At 34.5% G+C, this 17,658-nt stretch overlaps 1 protein-coding gene across 2 annotated transcripts; it reads left to right on the top strand.

Moving 5' to 3' along the window:
• Window positions 1-1,359: 1,359 nt before the first annotated feature.
• On the top strand, window positions 1,360-13,553 carry LOC132553580 (lysine--tRNA ligase-like). 2 transcript variants are annotated; one of them, XM_060217836.1, is made up of 12 exons: window positions 1,360-1,389; window positions 4,088-4,214; window positions 6,443-6,605; window positions 6,758-6,851; window positions 7,321-7,403; window positions 7,753-7,982; window positions 8,721-8,840; window positions 9,054-9,216; window positions 9,632-9,805; window positions 10,538-10,836; window positions 11,709-11,852; window positions 12,337-13,553. In XM_060217836.1, exons 1-12 carry the CDS (start codon window positions 1,364-1,366, stop codon window positions 12,430-12,432), a joined length of 1,719 nt encoding a protein of 572 aa, XP_060073819.1. In that variant the 5' UTR covers window positions 1,360-1,363; the 3' UTR covers window positions 12,433-13,553. The 2 variants fall into 2 exon arrangements, with proteins under 2 accessions (XP_060073819.1, XP_060073818.1); XM_060217835.1 differs by lacking the exon at window positions 1,360-1,389 and adding an exon at window positions 3,100-3,298.
• Window positions 13,554-17,658: the final 4,105 nt, after the last annotated feature.

Below are 17,658 nucleotides of genomic sequence, written 5' to 3'. Positions count from 1 at the left end.
CATCCTCAGATGTGTTCTGTATCACTAATAGATTGATTAACACAGATTAAATTTTTTATGTAAAATATGCAAGATATCCTAAATATAATAAATACAAATTTTGGCATATTCAGTAAAAATAAAATATTTTTCCTCAGTATCAATGTAGTGCAGTAATTAAAGGACAAAATTGCACTGTTATCACTTAAAGGGAAAAGTAAATATAGGAGTAAGCATTTCTAATATTCATAGTTACAACATAGTTCTGAATGGATTCATAGACAATAAGCCAGGTCCCAGATTGTACCCTTAATGTCATAGGTAATGTTAGAAGCCTTGACATTGAAGTATTAGTTTTTTAAAGAACTTAAATTTCTAGATTTTACTTTCCATTATGACTGAACCTATTTTAAACGACATTTGATAAACTCCAATACATTATCACAGCTACATTTCCATTGATTGAAATAGTTAAAGAGTTCCAAATGACAACAAACAGACCTGTAAAGGAACTCTATGACACACAGATGGATCAGACAGAAAAAAGCCCCGAACAAATTTAGAGGAGAAGCATGAGAGTATACTTAATCTAGGGGGCATCGCTGTATAATAATTTGTTGACAAATGCTGGTTCTTCATGAAATATACTGGGAGAGAGCCAAAATAACAAGATAAACTGGCAAGTTTAGAAGAAGCATGGCTAAGGTTACAACTACGAGATAGTTTCTTTATTTTTCAAAAACAGCCAATTTGATAAATTTCATAATTTTTTAGAGCTATGTAAGTACTTGGGCAGTATCTATGTAAAAAGGAGTTACGAACACTGACTATAACCGATTCATAAATCAAGTTCCATAAGCCCATTGTAAATGCATGCAATGTTATGATTGGGATACATTTTCACAAAGGGTATTCTGTAAATAAAGAGTTGTAGGCATTTAATCTAGTACACTGCACATATCCTTAGTATGACTGAAGCACACAGGTTTCATCTTTGCTGTACTGTGGGCAAAGCTATACTCTGGACAAGAATAGAACGGACAAACCGTGTCAGAGCGGCAACTATATTTGCTTTGAAGGAGCAAAACAACAGAATCAACAATCTTGAATGAGTCATTGTGGTTTTCTATTGCTTGTTGCCGTATTGCAATATTTTTGTGCTTACAGCAAACCATTAAAAAAATCTTATCAATCACTTGAAACTTGAATCCGGTCAATCGACTATATGATGGTGCGTGTTCTTGTATTTAGTAATACATCTCATTTACACGCTTGTCTGACGCATATAAACGCTTTTCTCCTCATGTTTTACTTCGTGTTGCTAGTAAACTCTTTGGTGATACTGAACTTGGCACGAATTTTGGCGCACGTGTGATCCGTAGAAATGGCAGAAGAAAAAATCAGCAAAAAGTGGGTATTTTGTGTAGTTATAGACTGAAGCATCACGAGTCAAATTGTCTTACATTGTTCAAATATATTGATGAAAAATAGGTTATGTTTAAATGTGTTCATTACCATTCATATGCTGAATATTGCGTGCCGGTATGGAGGTCGCCAAATACCGACTACTTACTAAGACTGTCAATCTGTGTTATTGCATCATTCCTTGTTTACATCACCAGGAACGCTTTAGCTTATGCTCATTTTGTCAGTACCCACTACCAGTAAGGGATATTTAACTCAAAATTAACATTAAGTTGTACTTTTTGTACCAAACCAGTTATGGTAACTTTAGTAATGAGTACACGACCCTGCGTTTTAAGCAACACTTAAAGCCTTCATGCTTGACATCAGCAGCTGATGTGGCCATTTGTATTGCACTGACCCATCATCAAAAGTCCATTCAAAACATGACATGATCACTAACGCTGATCATGACAGCTTTTGGCCAATAGATATTTACCTGGTTTAAGGGTCAAAGAGAGAGTGATAACAGTTTTAAGGACTGTATGGTGATGCAATACAGCTTAGATATACATATATTTGGATACAATAACTGGCCTTTGTAGGGCATTGAAGGTGATGCAATCAGTGGAAAAACTTTTATATTAGTGAAGACTCATGATGGTGAAATACTTTGCCAAAAGGATATATAAAACTGTAACAAGTGAAAAATCAGTCAAGTTCTTCCTCTTATAGGAGAAAAGTTAATTTCTGAAACTGTTTATCAAACATTTTTGTGCGTTAAATTTCCGTAAATAATAAGTAGATGTGAAATATATTAAATACCATGGAAACAGTTTCTCCGGATCAAGACTCAGCTTCAGGTACTTTAAATGGTGCCATAGCTTTATATTCTATTCCAAACAAAAGGTAAGTTATGATCACACTTAATTGACACTTAAAATTATAAATTGGTTGATTAGTGTAAAGTGGTCATTGTACAATACTTTTGTTGCCCGGAATTTGGTATTTAGGCCTACATACTACAACATTTGAACAGAAGGTATGGTTTCATTCTGTTTAATAATAGGTGTTAAATTGACTAAAAGCAATTGTGTATTAGGTATTAAGGTATTGTGTTGGTCATTAAAATGATAATTGTTCATTACAAAATGCCATTTCACATAAACATACTTGTACAATCATTAATGCCTGTAGATTGTAGAGTCACTTTTCAAAAAAGTGAGCCTATAAGTGAAGCTGTTATGTAGCAATAGAAAAAGTATTTGGGATATTCTTGGCGGTCTTTGAATTTTCAAAATTTTTTTTATTTGTGTTGTTAAGCATTCATAATCTGTTCTTTTCATGTGCACCATTTTCCATAAGGAAGGATTTTTAGATTACTGTGCACCTGCTTCCAGATTAGGATAACTCATCATTTTTATGCTTTTCATTCTGGTAACACAACACAAACTCCAGTCTCTGTTTTTGTATGAAACAGTATGTAAATAAACACACAACATTTTGGATACTTCTAACAGGATTGAAAGCTTTGTCTCTTGCCAAAGGGTCAGTAAGTTATGTTGAAGGGTGTGATGTTTCCTTCTCGATGGTCAACACATAGCATTGAAATAAACTGGTCAGTCTGATTTCTAGCTTTGTGTGTGTTGTAAAGCTATTTTTTGTGTTGTGTATTTCATATAGGAGCAAGAACACCAGCTAACTATGATACTTCACGATCTTAATTAAGACATCTCCATTTTGGGTGTGTTGGGAGGGACAAGATGTTTGTTTTCCCTATGAAGAGAATTTTCCCTTTGGTGCCTCGCCTCTTAAAAAATTTTGCCATCGAGACTGTGGGTTGCAGACCTGACATTCCTCTTCCTACTTTAAATCAGTTCCATACATCAGCATCCCACAATTTCAAGTGCACAAGGTACGGCTGTTGAAGTTGTGATATATGTAGATGTGTATCCAGTGTAATTTTTGAATTTTAACACCTGAGTTTAAAGGTTACAGGCTATGTTATGTTGATTTTTCGGATTTACATTGACAATTTTACCCATCCTCAGATGTGTACTGTATAACTAATAGATTGATTAACACAGATTAAATATTATATGTAAAATATGCAAGATATCATAAATATAATAAATATAAATTTTGGCATATTCAGTAAAAATAAAATATTTTTCCTCAGTATCAATAGTACAGTAATTAAAGGACAAAAATTACACTGTTATCAATTAAGGGAAAAAGTAGATATAGGAGAAAGCATTTCTAATATTCATAGTTACAACATAGTTCTGAATGGATTCATAGACAATAAGCCAGGTCCCAGGCTGTACCCTTAATGTCATAGGTAATGTTAGAAGCCTGGACATTTAGATATTAGGTTTTTTAAAGAACTTAAATTTCTAGATTTTACTATCCATTATGATTGAACCTATTTTAAATGACATCTGATATACTCCAATACAATATCACGATAATACTTTCTGAAATTTCTCCAGGATGTGGTTAAAAAAAAGTTGGTTGTGTGATAGAGGGGACGATGAAATTTTTGCCATCCTATACTAACATGAAGATGATACCGTATTAGATAACATATGTAGACTTTCTATTAGCTATAGCCCTTTATACTGCAAAACTGCTTCCAGTTGTTAGAAATGTTTCATCGGTTATGTGGAATGGAATCAAGGTGTCATTTCCTTTTTCCTTATAGTGAGCTGAAACGTCGCCTTAAGGCAGAGAAAAAGGAACAGGAAAAGAGAGAAAAGGAGTTAAAGGCAGGAGAGAGTCAAAAAGAAGCCAAACCTAAACAACAGGATGAGGAGGAGATTGATGCAAATGTAAGAATACTTGTTTTCATGTTGTTTTGTATTACTTCATTTTCAACATCAGACATGCACATGGCATGTATACACTTGAAGATTTTTTTGTTGGGGGGGAGGGGGGGTTGGATTTAGAGTGTAGTTTTGTTTCCCAACTTTCTTGCCTTGTTATAATTGTAACTGTGGCCACGTTGCATGATTTGTATGAGCTGGAGGTGACCCAATTTGTAATTTGATCTTTTCTCTGCTTTCTAAACAACCATTTGTTGTCCCCTTGACATTGCCTCAGTTTTAGCTGTTAGTTGAGTTTTCAGTTCTGTCCCCTTGACATTGCCTCAGTTTTAGCTGTTAGTTGAGTTTTCAGTTCTGTCCCCTTGACATTGCCTCAGTTTTAGCTGTTAGTTGAGTTTTCAGTTCTGTCCCCTTGACATTGCCTCATTTTTCACTTTTTTGGACATGTTGTTCAAAGTTTTCAGTTCTACATTGCCTTTTTTTGACATTGCTTTTTCACTTTTTTGGACATGTTGTTCAAAGTTTTCAGTTCTATCCCCTTGACATTGCCTCATTTTTCACTTTTTTGGACATGTTGTTCAAAGTTTTCAGTTCTATCCCCTTGACATTGCCTCATTTTTCACTTTTTTGGACATGTTGTTCAAAGTTTTCAGTTCTGTCCCCTTGATATTGCCTCATTTTTCACTTTTTTGGACATGTTGTTCAAAGTTTTCAGTTCTGTCCCCTTGACATTGCCTCATTTTTCACTTTTTTGGACATGTTGTTCAAAGTTTTCAGTTCTGTCCCCTTGACATTGCCTCAGTTTTAGCAGTTAGTTGAGTTTTCAGTTCTGTCCCCTTGATATTGCCTCAGTTTTAGCTGTTAGTTGAGTTTTCAGTTCTGTCCCCTGGATATTGCCTCAGTTTTAGCAGTTAGTTGAGTTTTCAGTTCTGTCCCCTTGATATTGCCTCAGTTTTAGCTGTTAGTTGAGTTTTCAGTTCTGTCCCCTTGACATTGCCTCAGTTTTAGCTGTTAGTTGAGTTTTCAGTTCTGTCCCCTTGACATTGCATCAGTTTTAGCTGTTAGTTGAGTTTTCAGCTCTGTCCCCTTGACATTGCCTCATTTTTCACTTTTTTGGACATGTTGTTCAAAGTTTTCAGTTCTATCCCCTTGACATTGCCTCATTTTTCACTTTTTTGGACATGTTGTTCAAAGTTTTCAGTTCTATCCCCTTGACATTGCCTCATTTTTCACTTTTTTGGACATGTTGTTCAAAGTTTTCAGTTCTGTCCCCTTGATATTGCCTCATTTTTCACTTTTTTGGACATGTTGTTCAAAGTTTTCAGTTCTGTCCCCTTGACATTGCCTCATTTTTCACTTTTTTTGACATGTTGTTCAAAGTTTTCAGTTCTGTCCCCTTGACATTGCCTCAGTTTTAGCAGTTAGTTGAGTTTTCAGTTCTGTCCCCTTGATATTGCCTCAGTTTTAGCAGTTAGTTGAGTTTTCAGTTCTGTCCCCTTGATATTGCCTCAGTTTTAGCTGTTAGTTGAGTTTTCAGTTCTATCCCCTTGATATTGCCCCATTTTCACTTTTTTGGACATGTTGTTCAGCTTTACTTCAGGCGTGCTCATCTAAAACCTCACAAGTTATCATAACCATCAAAGGTCCTAGAGGTGTAATTTGTCAGAAAGTTTTGTTTTAATGCACTGTCACCAACTTTCCTGATTTTATCAGATAAACCTCATTGGCTATATTTAGACCTGCTTGTGAAACTGCTAGAATCATCTAACATCTGGTTACTTTTGATATGTATTTAAATGAAAAAAAAATGAGATCTGTTTCTGGATCTAATTTAGCTAAATCCAGGGGCCACACATTTTAAATATGTAAAAATGTAATAACTATACAATAGAATGGGTTATACATGTAATGCCTTTCTCATTAATGACCTTTTAAAAGACAATCATCCTCAATCTAAAAGGATTATGAAAGATTTTTAGCTTATCATTATCATATTGCAAATGTTAAAAAGAAATACAGCTTAATACTGATTATAGTGATACCATACGTTATCTTACTCAAGCATCTTACTCAAAGTCTCTACAATATTCAGCTCAGAGTGTGACTCTACAATTGGTTTGTTACATGCACTTCTGATACTTTGTGTACACAAAATAAAATAGAAATTGAAGAAGATTATTAAGTTCGAAACGGGTTTGAACAATTTTATGACAAACATTTATCATTGGTTGTAGGAATACTTTGCCTTACGCTCCAACTCTGTTCGTCAATGGAAGGAAAACAATGAGAATCCCTACCCTCACAAATTCCACGTCAGTTTATCTCTAACAGACTACATAGAGAAGTACAAGGATGTTAAGGATGGAGAGATACTGGAGGACACTGTCAGTGTGTCTGGTAAGTGTTGACAGTACATCTGTAGAAGCAGGAGTAAATGATATTTTTTTTTCATATTTTGCAATTAAATTTGATTAATGTATTAATGTGTGCTTTGTTAGAAATTTCAATGATTAAAATGTCATTTTATTTTAAATGCTATGTATTTGCAGGTCGTCTCCATTCAAAGAGAATACAGGGACCAAAGTTGATCTTTTATGATTTAAGAGGGGAGGGAGTCAAAATTCAGATAATGGCCAATGCCAAGTAAGTTCTGCTGTGTATTTATATCTTTGAAGAATCCATTATATATATGCACATCTATTTCATTAAGGATGCTTACAATTGTTATATCATTGCCCTGTAATGATTCCACCCCACACTGAGTCAGATATAAGTTGATCCCTGGCTTCTTGCTGGTCATTAGAATTAGTTAAATACTATAACATTTTATATATGTCCCAAAATTCCAGTGTACATGTACATAAATGTCCTGGTTAACAATCAAGTTGCTGTTTAACTTTCAGGCATAGTGACAGATTCTAGATTAATTGGATAGACTTTGCGGTTTATAACTGTCAGAGTCCAAAGTTCATTTTGACTTACTTTTCCATATTGGTGATTTATTATATAATACTGCCCCTGTTTAGGTCTGTCCATATCATGTATTCTTACTCATATGTGATAGTAATTGCAATAAATACATTGTGAACACTAGTGTGTTTTACTGTTTTAGATACTACGAATCTGAAGAGGCATTTATTGCCATTAATGACAAATTGAGGCGTGGAGATATTGTAGGAGTTGAGGGAAAACCAGGTACTTAGATTGTAAAACTATCTGTTAATACATGTGTCATAATTTCATGCTAGGCTTGTGATGATTCAATACTCATTTCTATAGTGAATTCATCCAAAGTATGTTTATATAAGTTTTTGTCAAATATATCTTGAATCCTTAAAAACTGTTTTTACTTTATTTGTTGTAAAGAGTTGTGATAATTGCTTTTTGTGTTTATCATATCTTTTCCCAAGATACAACTATTCAAATTATTTTGGTTTAAAGAATTTTTCGTATGTGGAAATACTGATTTGGATGAAAAATTTATTATTACAAAATTCATAATGTGATTTGTACCTATATAAAATCAATATTTTCTTCTGTACAGGTAAGACCAAGAAAGGCGAACTGAGTATTGTGCCGACCAAAATGGTTCTCCTCACACCTTGTCTTCATCAGCTGCCACATCTGTTTTATGGAGTCAAAAACAAGGAGACGCGCTACAGACAGCGTTACCTTGACCTTATCATTAACGAGGCCACGAGGCAGAAATTCATAACCAGAGCAAAAATTATAAATTATATGCGAAAGTTTTTAGATGAAATGGGATTTCTTGAGGTGAGATTTTGTTTCATATTAATTTCATTGTTACTATTACTTGTTTGTCATAAATTTTTTTTTTAAATTGGAATTATGTAATTGATAATATATAGTAGTAATGGGGCGATGATCAAATATAATCAATTTTCTCATCTGATGTGAAGATCTACTGTAAATTTTTCATTACCAATCATTGGTACCTAAATATTAAATTTGTATCATTCTAAACATGGAACATCATTTATTAGGTCATCTGTCCCAAAGGGTTTTGATACTTTCAAGGAATGTTAAAAATTTGAAAACATAAGATTTGTCAGACCACCATCAGTGAATTTTGTGGTTTGTCCATCTGTTTGTTAATTGTCAGATGACGATGATGGGCCATAGCCCTCTTGTTCCTTTATTTAAAGGGTTTTATGTCCAAATCTATAGCCTTTAGTCCTTTCATTGGATTAGTTAAAACTTGGAAATGATCAGGGCTGTTATTGATAGCAGTTTTACTAATAAGCTGATGCAGGCCATAATTTAATGGTGGGACTAGGGGGTGGTCAAGGGGAACACTGGTATCACACTCTCCTGTCACAAAGGTTTCATTTTTCAACTGGACGTATTGGCTTGCCTGCCTGACCTTATGGGTTTTCTCTGCATGCTGCCTGACACACAAGTGTGATTAATAGTATTTGTTTGTTTCGCAACTGCTTTTAGCTTTACAAATATTGTTCACCTTGTCTGAGATTCTCTTTCTCATTTTGTCAGGTGGAAACTCCATTGATGAACATGATACCTGGTGGTGCTACAGCTAAGCCTTTCATTACACATCACAATGAACTCAACATGGACCTCTACATGAGAGTAGCCCCAGAGCTCTACCTTAAGGTGAATTGATACTGGAAATTACTAGAAATCATCATCTCAATGTCTATAAATCATAGTTAGATTGAGAGAAATTTTATACCAGTAAACAAACCCTAGTGCACTAAATATATTTGAAACTGTTGAGTGCAGAGGATTGTATGGAATCTACCTTTATTTTCAAAAATGATTGATAATAATAGAATATCCAATAAAAAGTTGAAAATTCTGTTTCAGATGTTAATTGTAGGTGGTATAGATAGAGTGTATGAGATTGGCAGACAGTTTAGAAACGAGGGAATTGACCTTACACATAACCCTGAGTTTACAACTTGTGAGTTTTATATGGCCTATGCTGATTATGAGGACCTTATGAAGATCACAGAACAACTTGTATCAGGTAATTGTTTTAATATCTCTTTCACATAATTTAGAAATGTAAAGTTGTATTTTTTTACCTGCTTTTGTTTCTATATACTAAAGTTATAGATGTTACAGGATATGTATTTACAATACAACTATCTGAGAGAATGTTGTTCATGCTACATCTGGTATATATCTGATATAGCCCCATATTGGAAGTATATTATCAGTGCTATAATTAGCTGTGAATATTTTTCTCTTTTTGAAGTATGTTATCAGTGTGATAATGAGCTGTACATAATAATTTTTCCAGTATGAAGTATGTTATCAGTGTGATAATGAGCTATACATAATAATTTTTCCAGTATGAAGTATGTTATGAGTGTGATAATGAGCAGTATATGTTGTTTCTCCTGATGTGAGGTATGTTATCAGGCGTTTGGTATTTCCAGGTATGGTGAAGTATGTCACAGGAGGGTACAAGGTGAAGTACCATCCTGAAGGGCCTGAGGGACCTGAATGGGAAGTAGACTACACACCACCCTTCAAGAGAGTTAGTATGATCCCAGAACTGGAGAAAGTCTTGGATGTCAAGTTTCCCCCGGCAACAGAGTTTGGCTCAGATGGTATGTGTCTTAGTGTTAAAATGTGCGTGGCTTGCTAGGGTCAGTTTGAATGACAAAGTATTCCAGGAGAACATGGCATGGCCAGTACCTAATATGTTTTTCTGTCAGACTTTGTCTTTTTGATTTACCATAAATACCATAGGAAAATGTTCAGTGCTTATGCTACTTTGAGATAAAACTTTTCGACATCAAACACTGTTAAATATGGCAGCTATTGTTAAGTAATCAGGGGAAAAGTGATTTGCGTATTTAGAATTTTGATTTGAGAATAGATTGTTTACATTGAGGTATTGTAGATCTTATTACTTACAAATCCAAGATTTGACAAATATACTTCACTGAAGCTAGTATGACAGGATCTTTGTAAACATCAGTGATAATTTGCCTTTCAGTAAATGCTTGTAGCTGTCTAATTATGATCGAAGTACATTTTTTCACTCTCTCTCTTTATTTTAGTAATATCAGAAGTGTTTTTTTTTAATAATTCTAATTATTTGCATCTAACAGTTAGTGACTTCTGGCACTCATTTGATATTTCATAATAATAGTGTAAACATCGGGGAAAGGAGTTATCTGTCAATAATACAGGACCTTTGCAAACTATAAAAGTCCATCGGAACAGCAATTCTGTAACGAGGTAGAGAAAATGATGTGAAATTAGAGGATTTTAATTAGATTTTGTAAGTATTAGCTTCAGACCATTGCAATGATATGTTGAATTATATATTTCAGAAACCAGAAAATTTTTAGATGCTCAATGTGTAAAACATGGAGTGGATTGTACAGCACCAAGAACAGCAGCCAGGTTACTTGACAAGCTGGTGGGAGAATATATTGAAGAGAAATGTATTAATCCCACGTATATTATAGAGCATCCACAAGTCATGAGCCCCCTCGCCAAGTGGCACCGGACAATTCCAGGACTAACAGAGAGGTTTGAGCTGTTCACGTGTAAGAAAGAGATCTGTAACGCTTACACTGAGTTGAACGACCCCGTAGTACAGAGGGAGAGGTTTGCACAGCAAGCTCAGGTATTAAAACCCTTAAAGTCAGGTGTAATACAGTTTCTGAACTCATTGAATCAAGTATTTTGGGCTTGGTAGTAACTTTTAATTACTTTTGAAGTAACTTGATAATTTTGCTTCACAGTTACTTTTAACCATGAATGTTTTGAAAAGTTAGCATCTGTGCATAAAATTTTCAAAATAAGTGTACTTTTTTATTCATATCTAAGTAAAACCTGTACATACATGAACAAAAGAGGTAAATAAATTTGATGAAAATGCTGCTAAGTTGATTGTTTGTGGTTACATCTTTTATGAGCAATTTTTGTATAGGTATACTGATGATCATGTTTTGTGCCATTTGTGTACCTGTACCCTTGTAACAGGACAAGGCTGCAGGTGATAATGAAGCCATGATCATGGACTCAATATATAGGTTTTGTAGCAGTTCTATACCTTTGACTTTGTAACAGGACAAGGCTTTTGAAACCATGATCATGGACACAATATATAGGTTTTGTAGCAGTTCTATACCTTTGACTTTGTAACAGGACAAGGCTGCAGGTGATAATGAAGCCATGATCATGGACTCAATATATAGGTTTTGTAGCAGTTCTATACCTTTGACTTTGTAACAGGACAAGGCTGCAGGTGATAATGAAACCATGATCATGGACTCAATATATAGGTTTTGTAGCAGTTCTATACCTTTGACTTTGTAACAGGACAAGGCTGCAGGTGATAATGAAGCCATGATCATGGACTCAATATATAGGTTTTGTAGCAGTTCTATACCTTTGACTTTGTAACAGGACAAGGCTGCAGGTGATAATGAAACCATGATCATGGACTCAATATATAGGTTTTGTAGCAGTTCTATACCTTTGACTTTGTAACAGGACAAGGCTGCAGGTGATGATGAGGCCATGTTTGTGGATGACAATTTCTGTACGTCACTAGAGTATGGACTGCCTCCCACAGCAGGCTGGGGTATGGGCATAGATAGACTGTGTATGTTCCTCACAGACTCTAACAACATTAAGGTTTGTGGCTGTATTCACTTTTCTATGTTCGTGTATTATTATGAATTACAATGTCCATTGTCAAACATTATCCTTGTCAACAGATTCCTTTTCTTATTTTGAAGATATCTGAATTCAATTGTTCTTGTGTTGTATACTTATTAGCAAATCACTTCAAATTCTCATCTTTCGTATTTGCAACCCTTTTTTTGCCAAATTAGTGCTTGTTTAGTGAACCTGATGCAATCTTAAGAGATACTAGTTTTTGGTCAGTATCTTTCAAGAATTTATTTGATGGACACAAGTTTCTTGCTCCAAATACATTGCTTGATTAAATACGTGAATGTCTAGAAAGTCTTACTGCACTTAGTTCGAAGACCTATTCTTTAGCTCATGTGGACTATGGGAGAGGTCCCAATTGCAAGGTAATTTTCTGTAGTAATGTGATCCTGATCCTGTTAAACTATCTGCTGTTCTCATTTCTGTGGTTGTGCTGTTGTTGTAGGAGGTGCTGTTTTTCCCTGCCATGAAACCTGATGATCAGAAAAAGGGATCAGCCGAAGGAGAGGAAGCTGCATCTGAGAAACCTCCTACCTCATGAAACAGAGTTATCTCTCTTAGGACATACCCCAATAATGATCACAGATAATTTGAATCATGTACCAAGTTAGGAAACTATGATGTTTTCATCTTTATCAGGGAGATTTTACACGGTGCAGTTAGACAGTGATGTTTCACATATTGCAGAGATATGTAGCTGAATGAGTAAATTATGAATTCATTATTTCTGGAGAAAACAGAATACGGACTCCATTAACATCAATCATGTTATAGTTGCTGTTCCTGCCATGAATGAAAATCTGCAATATTAGTTGGAATAATGATAACAGAAGTGATTTAGATGACATGTATGTAAACAACACAGGTCACATTCTCGTGGCATTCTCTGTGTCAAAGGTGTGAAAAAACATCCAACTGAGATACGAGACCTAGTTTTCAAATCTTCTACAAGCCATTGCAATGTATTAAAAAATCACAGTGTATGTTCATGCTTCTTTAATCTGACAGGTTTATCTCAAACAGTTATTGTTTCCATCCTTTTATTCATTGAAGTGGCTTGGTAAACCGAAGCATACAGGTTACATATTTGTATACCCATATCGTGTCCAGCCTGTCTGGGTAAAGACCAAATTAAGTTAATAAAGAACTGTCAATGACTAAGTGTACCTACCATTTTTTGACACATATTATCTGATATTTACACAGAAAAATTAGATCAGGTTTCTTAGTTCTTATTTGATTTTTTTCAATAGATTTGAATTTGTTGGCCAATGATTATGCATGAAAATGTATATTAAGATAACATTGATGTATTTGAGATATCTTTGAGTGCTTACAAAAACTATAGGTATGATTCTTAATTTAATTCATTTTATCGACTGCTTCAGCTTTAACTTGCCTGCAACAATATCTCTATTTTTAAGTGTTTTGTGAAATGTTTTATAATGGATTGCACACAATTGACACATGTATCAGGGGATATTACCAGAAGATATGGATCAGTGCATATTATCAGTATGATTTAAGGACATGATACCTACAACAGTTAAGTCAATTATTTATTAATGGGTAATGCTATTACATGAAATCTATAGCCGAATAAGTTATCATAAAACTTTCACATTTTTGTTCCCTGTCAACAATAAAAGTGCTTTAACAATGTTTAATTCTTTTTGTACATTTACATGGGAATTGAATTTTTTCTGCCTTCATTGCTGCCTTTGTCACCAATATGTTCTTGATAATTTAGCTCTGCCTTTTTTGGCTGCACTGCCTTCAAACCTGTCATCACACACTGTTTCACAGCTTTTAAAGGAACTATGCTTGTATTGTGTAGCTGAGGGTTGAAGTTAGTTGCCAGATTCATTAGATTCGGTTATCCATTCAGAAAATTTGGGAAAAAAGAATAAGATTATGTTCATTCTGAAGATACAAGAATTCTTTTCAAATGGAAGGTGCCCAACAGTCAGGAATGTGTCTGAAACATGTAGAAAAAAATTCCCACAATTTCAGGGTAATCTGTATCTGTCAAAGCTGTTAATTTAAAAAAATGTTGAAATAAGTTGGGTGTATTGAGGATTAGTGAAAAGCAAGAATGAAAATTGGCTTAACCAAACTTGTTACTTAGAAAAAAGTATTAGCAACTTGCTTTAGGAAATTGTGGGTATATATATAATATATATACAAAATTGTAATAGGCACAGTATGCATCAAATAATGAATGAAAATGTCCATAGGATCATATGTTAATTTTTCTAAAGTCAAAAGTAGATATATGTAGGTCAAATATGCTAGTCGAGGAAGGAGGTATGATACCATCAGGAAATGTAATGAAACTTATGTGATCGATAAGAAAAACAATTCATCTAAAGAGAGAATAGAGACTTTGGTGAATGACCAGGTTTTTCTACCTTTTTTGTGATAAACTCTTTATTAATTCACCCATGTGTGAAAATTTAACAGTCGGCCAAGTCTAGCCACCAAACTTCATGAATGTTTATACAAAACACACAAGAGAACAGTACCTTCTTGTACAAAATTAAAATCAGATGAAGTAGAGCCAGAAGTGAATTATACCCCATCATACAGCTGTTCTCTCCCCGTGACTCGTCCTTGATGCTAAGGGACTAAAGTGTTGGAACTTAGACCGCGATTGAAGAAAATCAAATTTGATCGTTTTTCATCTTTGTTATTTCACATTGGGTTGTTACGTTTTTACAACCAAGGAATTTGACCTCGTCTATGACAAGAACATAATCCAATACCAAATAACACATATGAAATGTAATGGTTGTTTCACATCTGGATGTATTATATCTTAAGACATTTGCTTTTTTTTTTTTTTTTTTTAGTTTTTTAACTTTAATCAGTTCACTGGATTACGTCACAAGTTAACGGGTTGCCGTAACATGTCTGATATTATCTGTGCCATACAACGTCATCACCGACGATAGAATCGCACCTAGGCCGTTGACCGTAATATATAAACTGGCGGATGGTTTATTTTGATACTTTCAGATGGCTATGAAGGTGACAAAGTGCCATTTTAATAAAGATTATATGTTGTGTCTGAAGATAATCAAGGATTACCATGAAAACTGCACATTTTAACATAGAGGCCCTGTCAAAATGAAGTGTACCAGGATAGATCATTTCTAGGTAGAATAATGGTGGCCGAGTGGTTCAGGCTTTAACCCGTCTTTATCATTTGTCCATCATCAAACCAGCAAACCACATTTGACGATAAAAGCCTTTGAGTATTTGTTTTGCTCCAAGTTTTTATTCATCTGTAGTCGTCACTTTTCAAGATGACAGTATGGCAACCTTAGATTGCTGAACGTTGTTTTTACAAAATCTGACCACTTTGAGTGAAACATCCGTTTCGGTCATATGTTGTATAACATTATCTAACTCGATACTTAGTCTGCTGTTGGTTTGTGCCAAAAAACTATTTTCTTTTTATTGTATTTTCAAATCTACATTTTCTGACATGTATAACAGTATAGAAGATGTTCATGAACAAAAAGTCTATATTGGGGTTGGTTAGCCAATATCTGTGTTGATTTACTGAAGTTTTCGCATGCAGTGGAATAACCCACCTACTCCGTGAAAAATAATACTGATTTTTAATTCTTTTACAGCAGACATACATGTTAGATTTGTGTGTGATTTTTCAGATTATATAGTAAATACAAACACATTTAAAATTATTACAGTAAGCCCTTGGATGATTAACACACCAGTGTATTCCACATACACAATATCATGTAGATTCCGATCAATTCTTCACTTCATTATCAATAAGTAGCTCTCCTCATCATTTCCGTATCAAACTTTGAAAATCGATAAAAGAACAATATCACTTATTTATTACAGGAGATTATACAATGATATTGGTGTAAACATTGCAAATCTACTCCCGGTAAACATTACAAATCTACGGTAAACATTGCAAATCTACTCCCGGTAAACATTACAAATCTACGGTAAACATTACAAATCTACTCCCGGTGATAGTGTAGCCCGCATGGTTTTCGCGAATAAGATCTATTAAATCAGATAACTTCTATTATTTTCCAAAGCGAAATATTCGCGTTATTGCTCTTTTGTTTTTAGATATTACTGATGCCGTTCTTGTTTTTACATAGTCATACAGTTCATGCATGTTTCTTTAACTTCACATACTTTTTATTTGTTGTATTTCTTTTCAGAAATATTTCTAATGTGTTTATGCCTTGCTTTACTTTTACGTTATTTGTCGACAATACGAAAGCGAAGTGCCAGTTGGGGAATTCTCCCAAAAAAGTAGTCCGAATCACTACGCACACAGAAAACATTGTACCAAATATTTCTACTTCCATCGGAATTGCATGATACTGTCCAGATTTTATCTGAAGCATTCTTGGGTGTAGAGGAATAAATTTTGCATAATTGGTTTGGGTCGACTCCCTAAGGCGACAGGGAAAGGGTCCGATGAGGAAATAGTGCAAATTGCTTCTGAAAGAATGTCTGGATTGTGTCAATACTTGGTCTGCATGATCCTTGAATAAAAGGGAGTCATTTTTGTACAAGTGACGGGCTTCCGCCCTCTGGAGCGGTAGGTGGGGCTTAATAGAATAAAATAAAATGAGTAGGTACTTTGAAATTTTTCAGTACGAAATCGTAAGGATTTTGCCCAAATTGGTTTGAAGCAGCCATGGATGAAGGGAAATGCGTTTTTTAAAGAGGCGATTGGATTGGTCTTGGTTCCCAGGAAAGGGAGGGGTCCAAAAGTATATTTGGAGCAAATTCTTTAAATTCCATTTTCTTAAGTAAAAATGCCATAATTCTCTCCCAATTCGGCATGAAGTATCCTTGAATAATTTTGTTTAAATAAAGGGTTTCGGTTTCTCCGGCTGGAGGTGCAGGTCGAACAGGAAAATTTGAGCTACTTCTTTAAAATCCTTCTTTTATAGCAATGTCACGATTGTGTCTCAATTTGGTCTGAAAAAACCATTGGTCTGGACCATTGGGACGGGGGGACAGAACAAATTCTTCAAGTCTTTCCTCTGTAGAAATGCCAGGGTTCTCTAGAAATTTAATCTGAATGATCGTTGAGTGACGTGATTTAATAGTAGGTCTTTGCCCACTGGGTGCTGAATTAGCCAGTGTGGGACCCCATCGGTATCTCTTATATTTATTTATTTATTGTTACAAGTCGCGTATACAGATATTTTGATTGCGAAAACCGATTTAATCATATCAGATTAAATAGTTTTTTATCTCATTTTCAGTAGCATCCATGTAGTTAGATATCTAGACTTCACAGTAATCCTGTTTCACTTTCTTTAGTATAAATTGAAAATTCATGCTTTGGTTTGGGACACATTTTATAAAATTGTTAGATATTACGGTCACTTGAGGAGGACAATTAGGATGATGGTATCGTTACACATGCAATTAAATTATATTAATGCTATTTTTGATCACGTATACGTAAAGGACATTTCATGTTCACTACAAAGTACTGATTCATTAAAAGATTGATCTGGAATACCGTTGTCAGAGAGCAACATACCTGTAGCCTACTGAGAGGTCTAGCTATTATTTTCAGTGCCAGTAAGTACATTCTCATTAATGTATTTTGATATTCCTGGAGGAATAATCATAATCTAATTTTTTTTTTGAAATGTCATCCATTGCAGAGAAATGTATACTGTATACGTACTTAATTAATTTGGCACAGTTCAATTTCAGTACACTGTGACTTTATTGGCAGGTTAACAGA

The sequence above is a fragment of the Ylistrum balloti genome, unplaced genomic scaffold (assembly GCF_031769215.1).
Source record: "Ylistrum balloti isolate Yb309-2 unplaced genomic scaffold, AGI_CSIRO_Ybal_v1 Utg370338, whole genome shotgun sequence".
NCBI lineage: Eukaryota > Metazoa > Mollusca > Bivalvia > Pectinida > Pectinidae > Ylistrum > Ylistrum balloti.
This window is presented reverse-complemented; position numbering and strand designations above follow the sequence as displayed.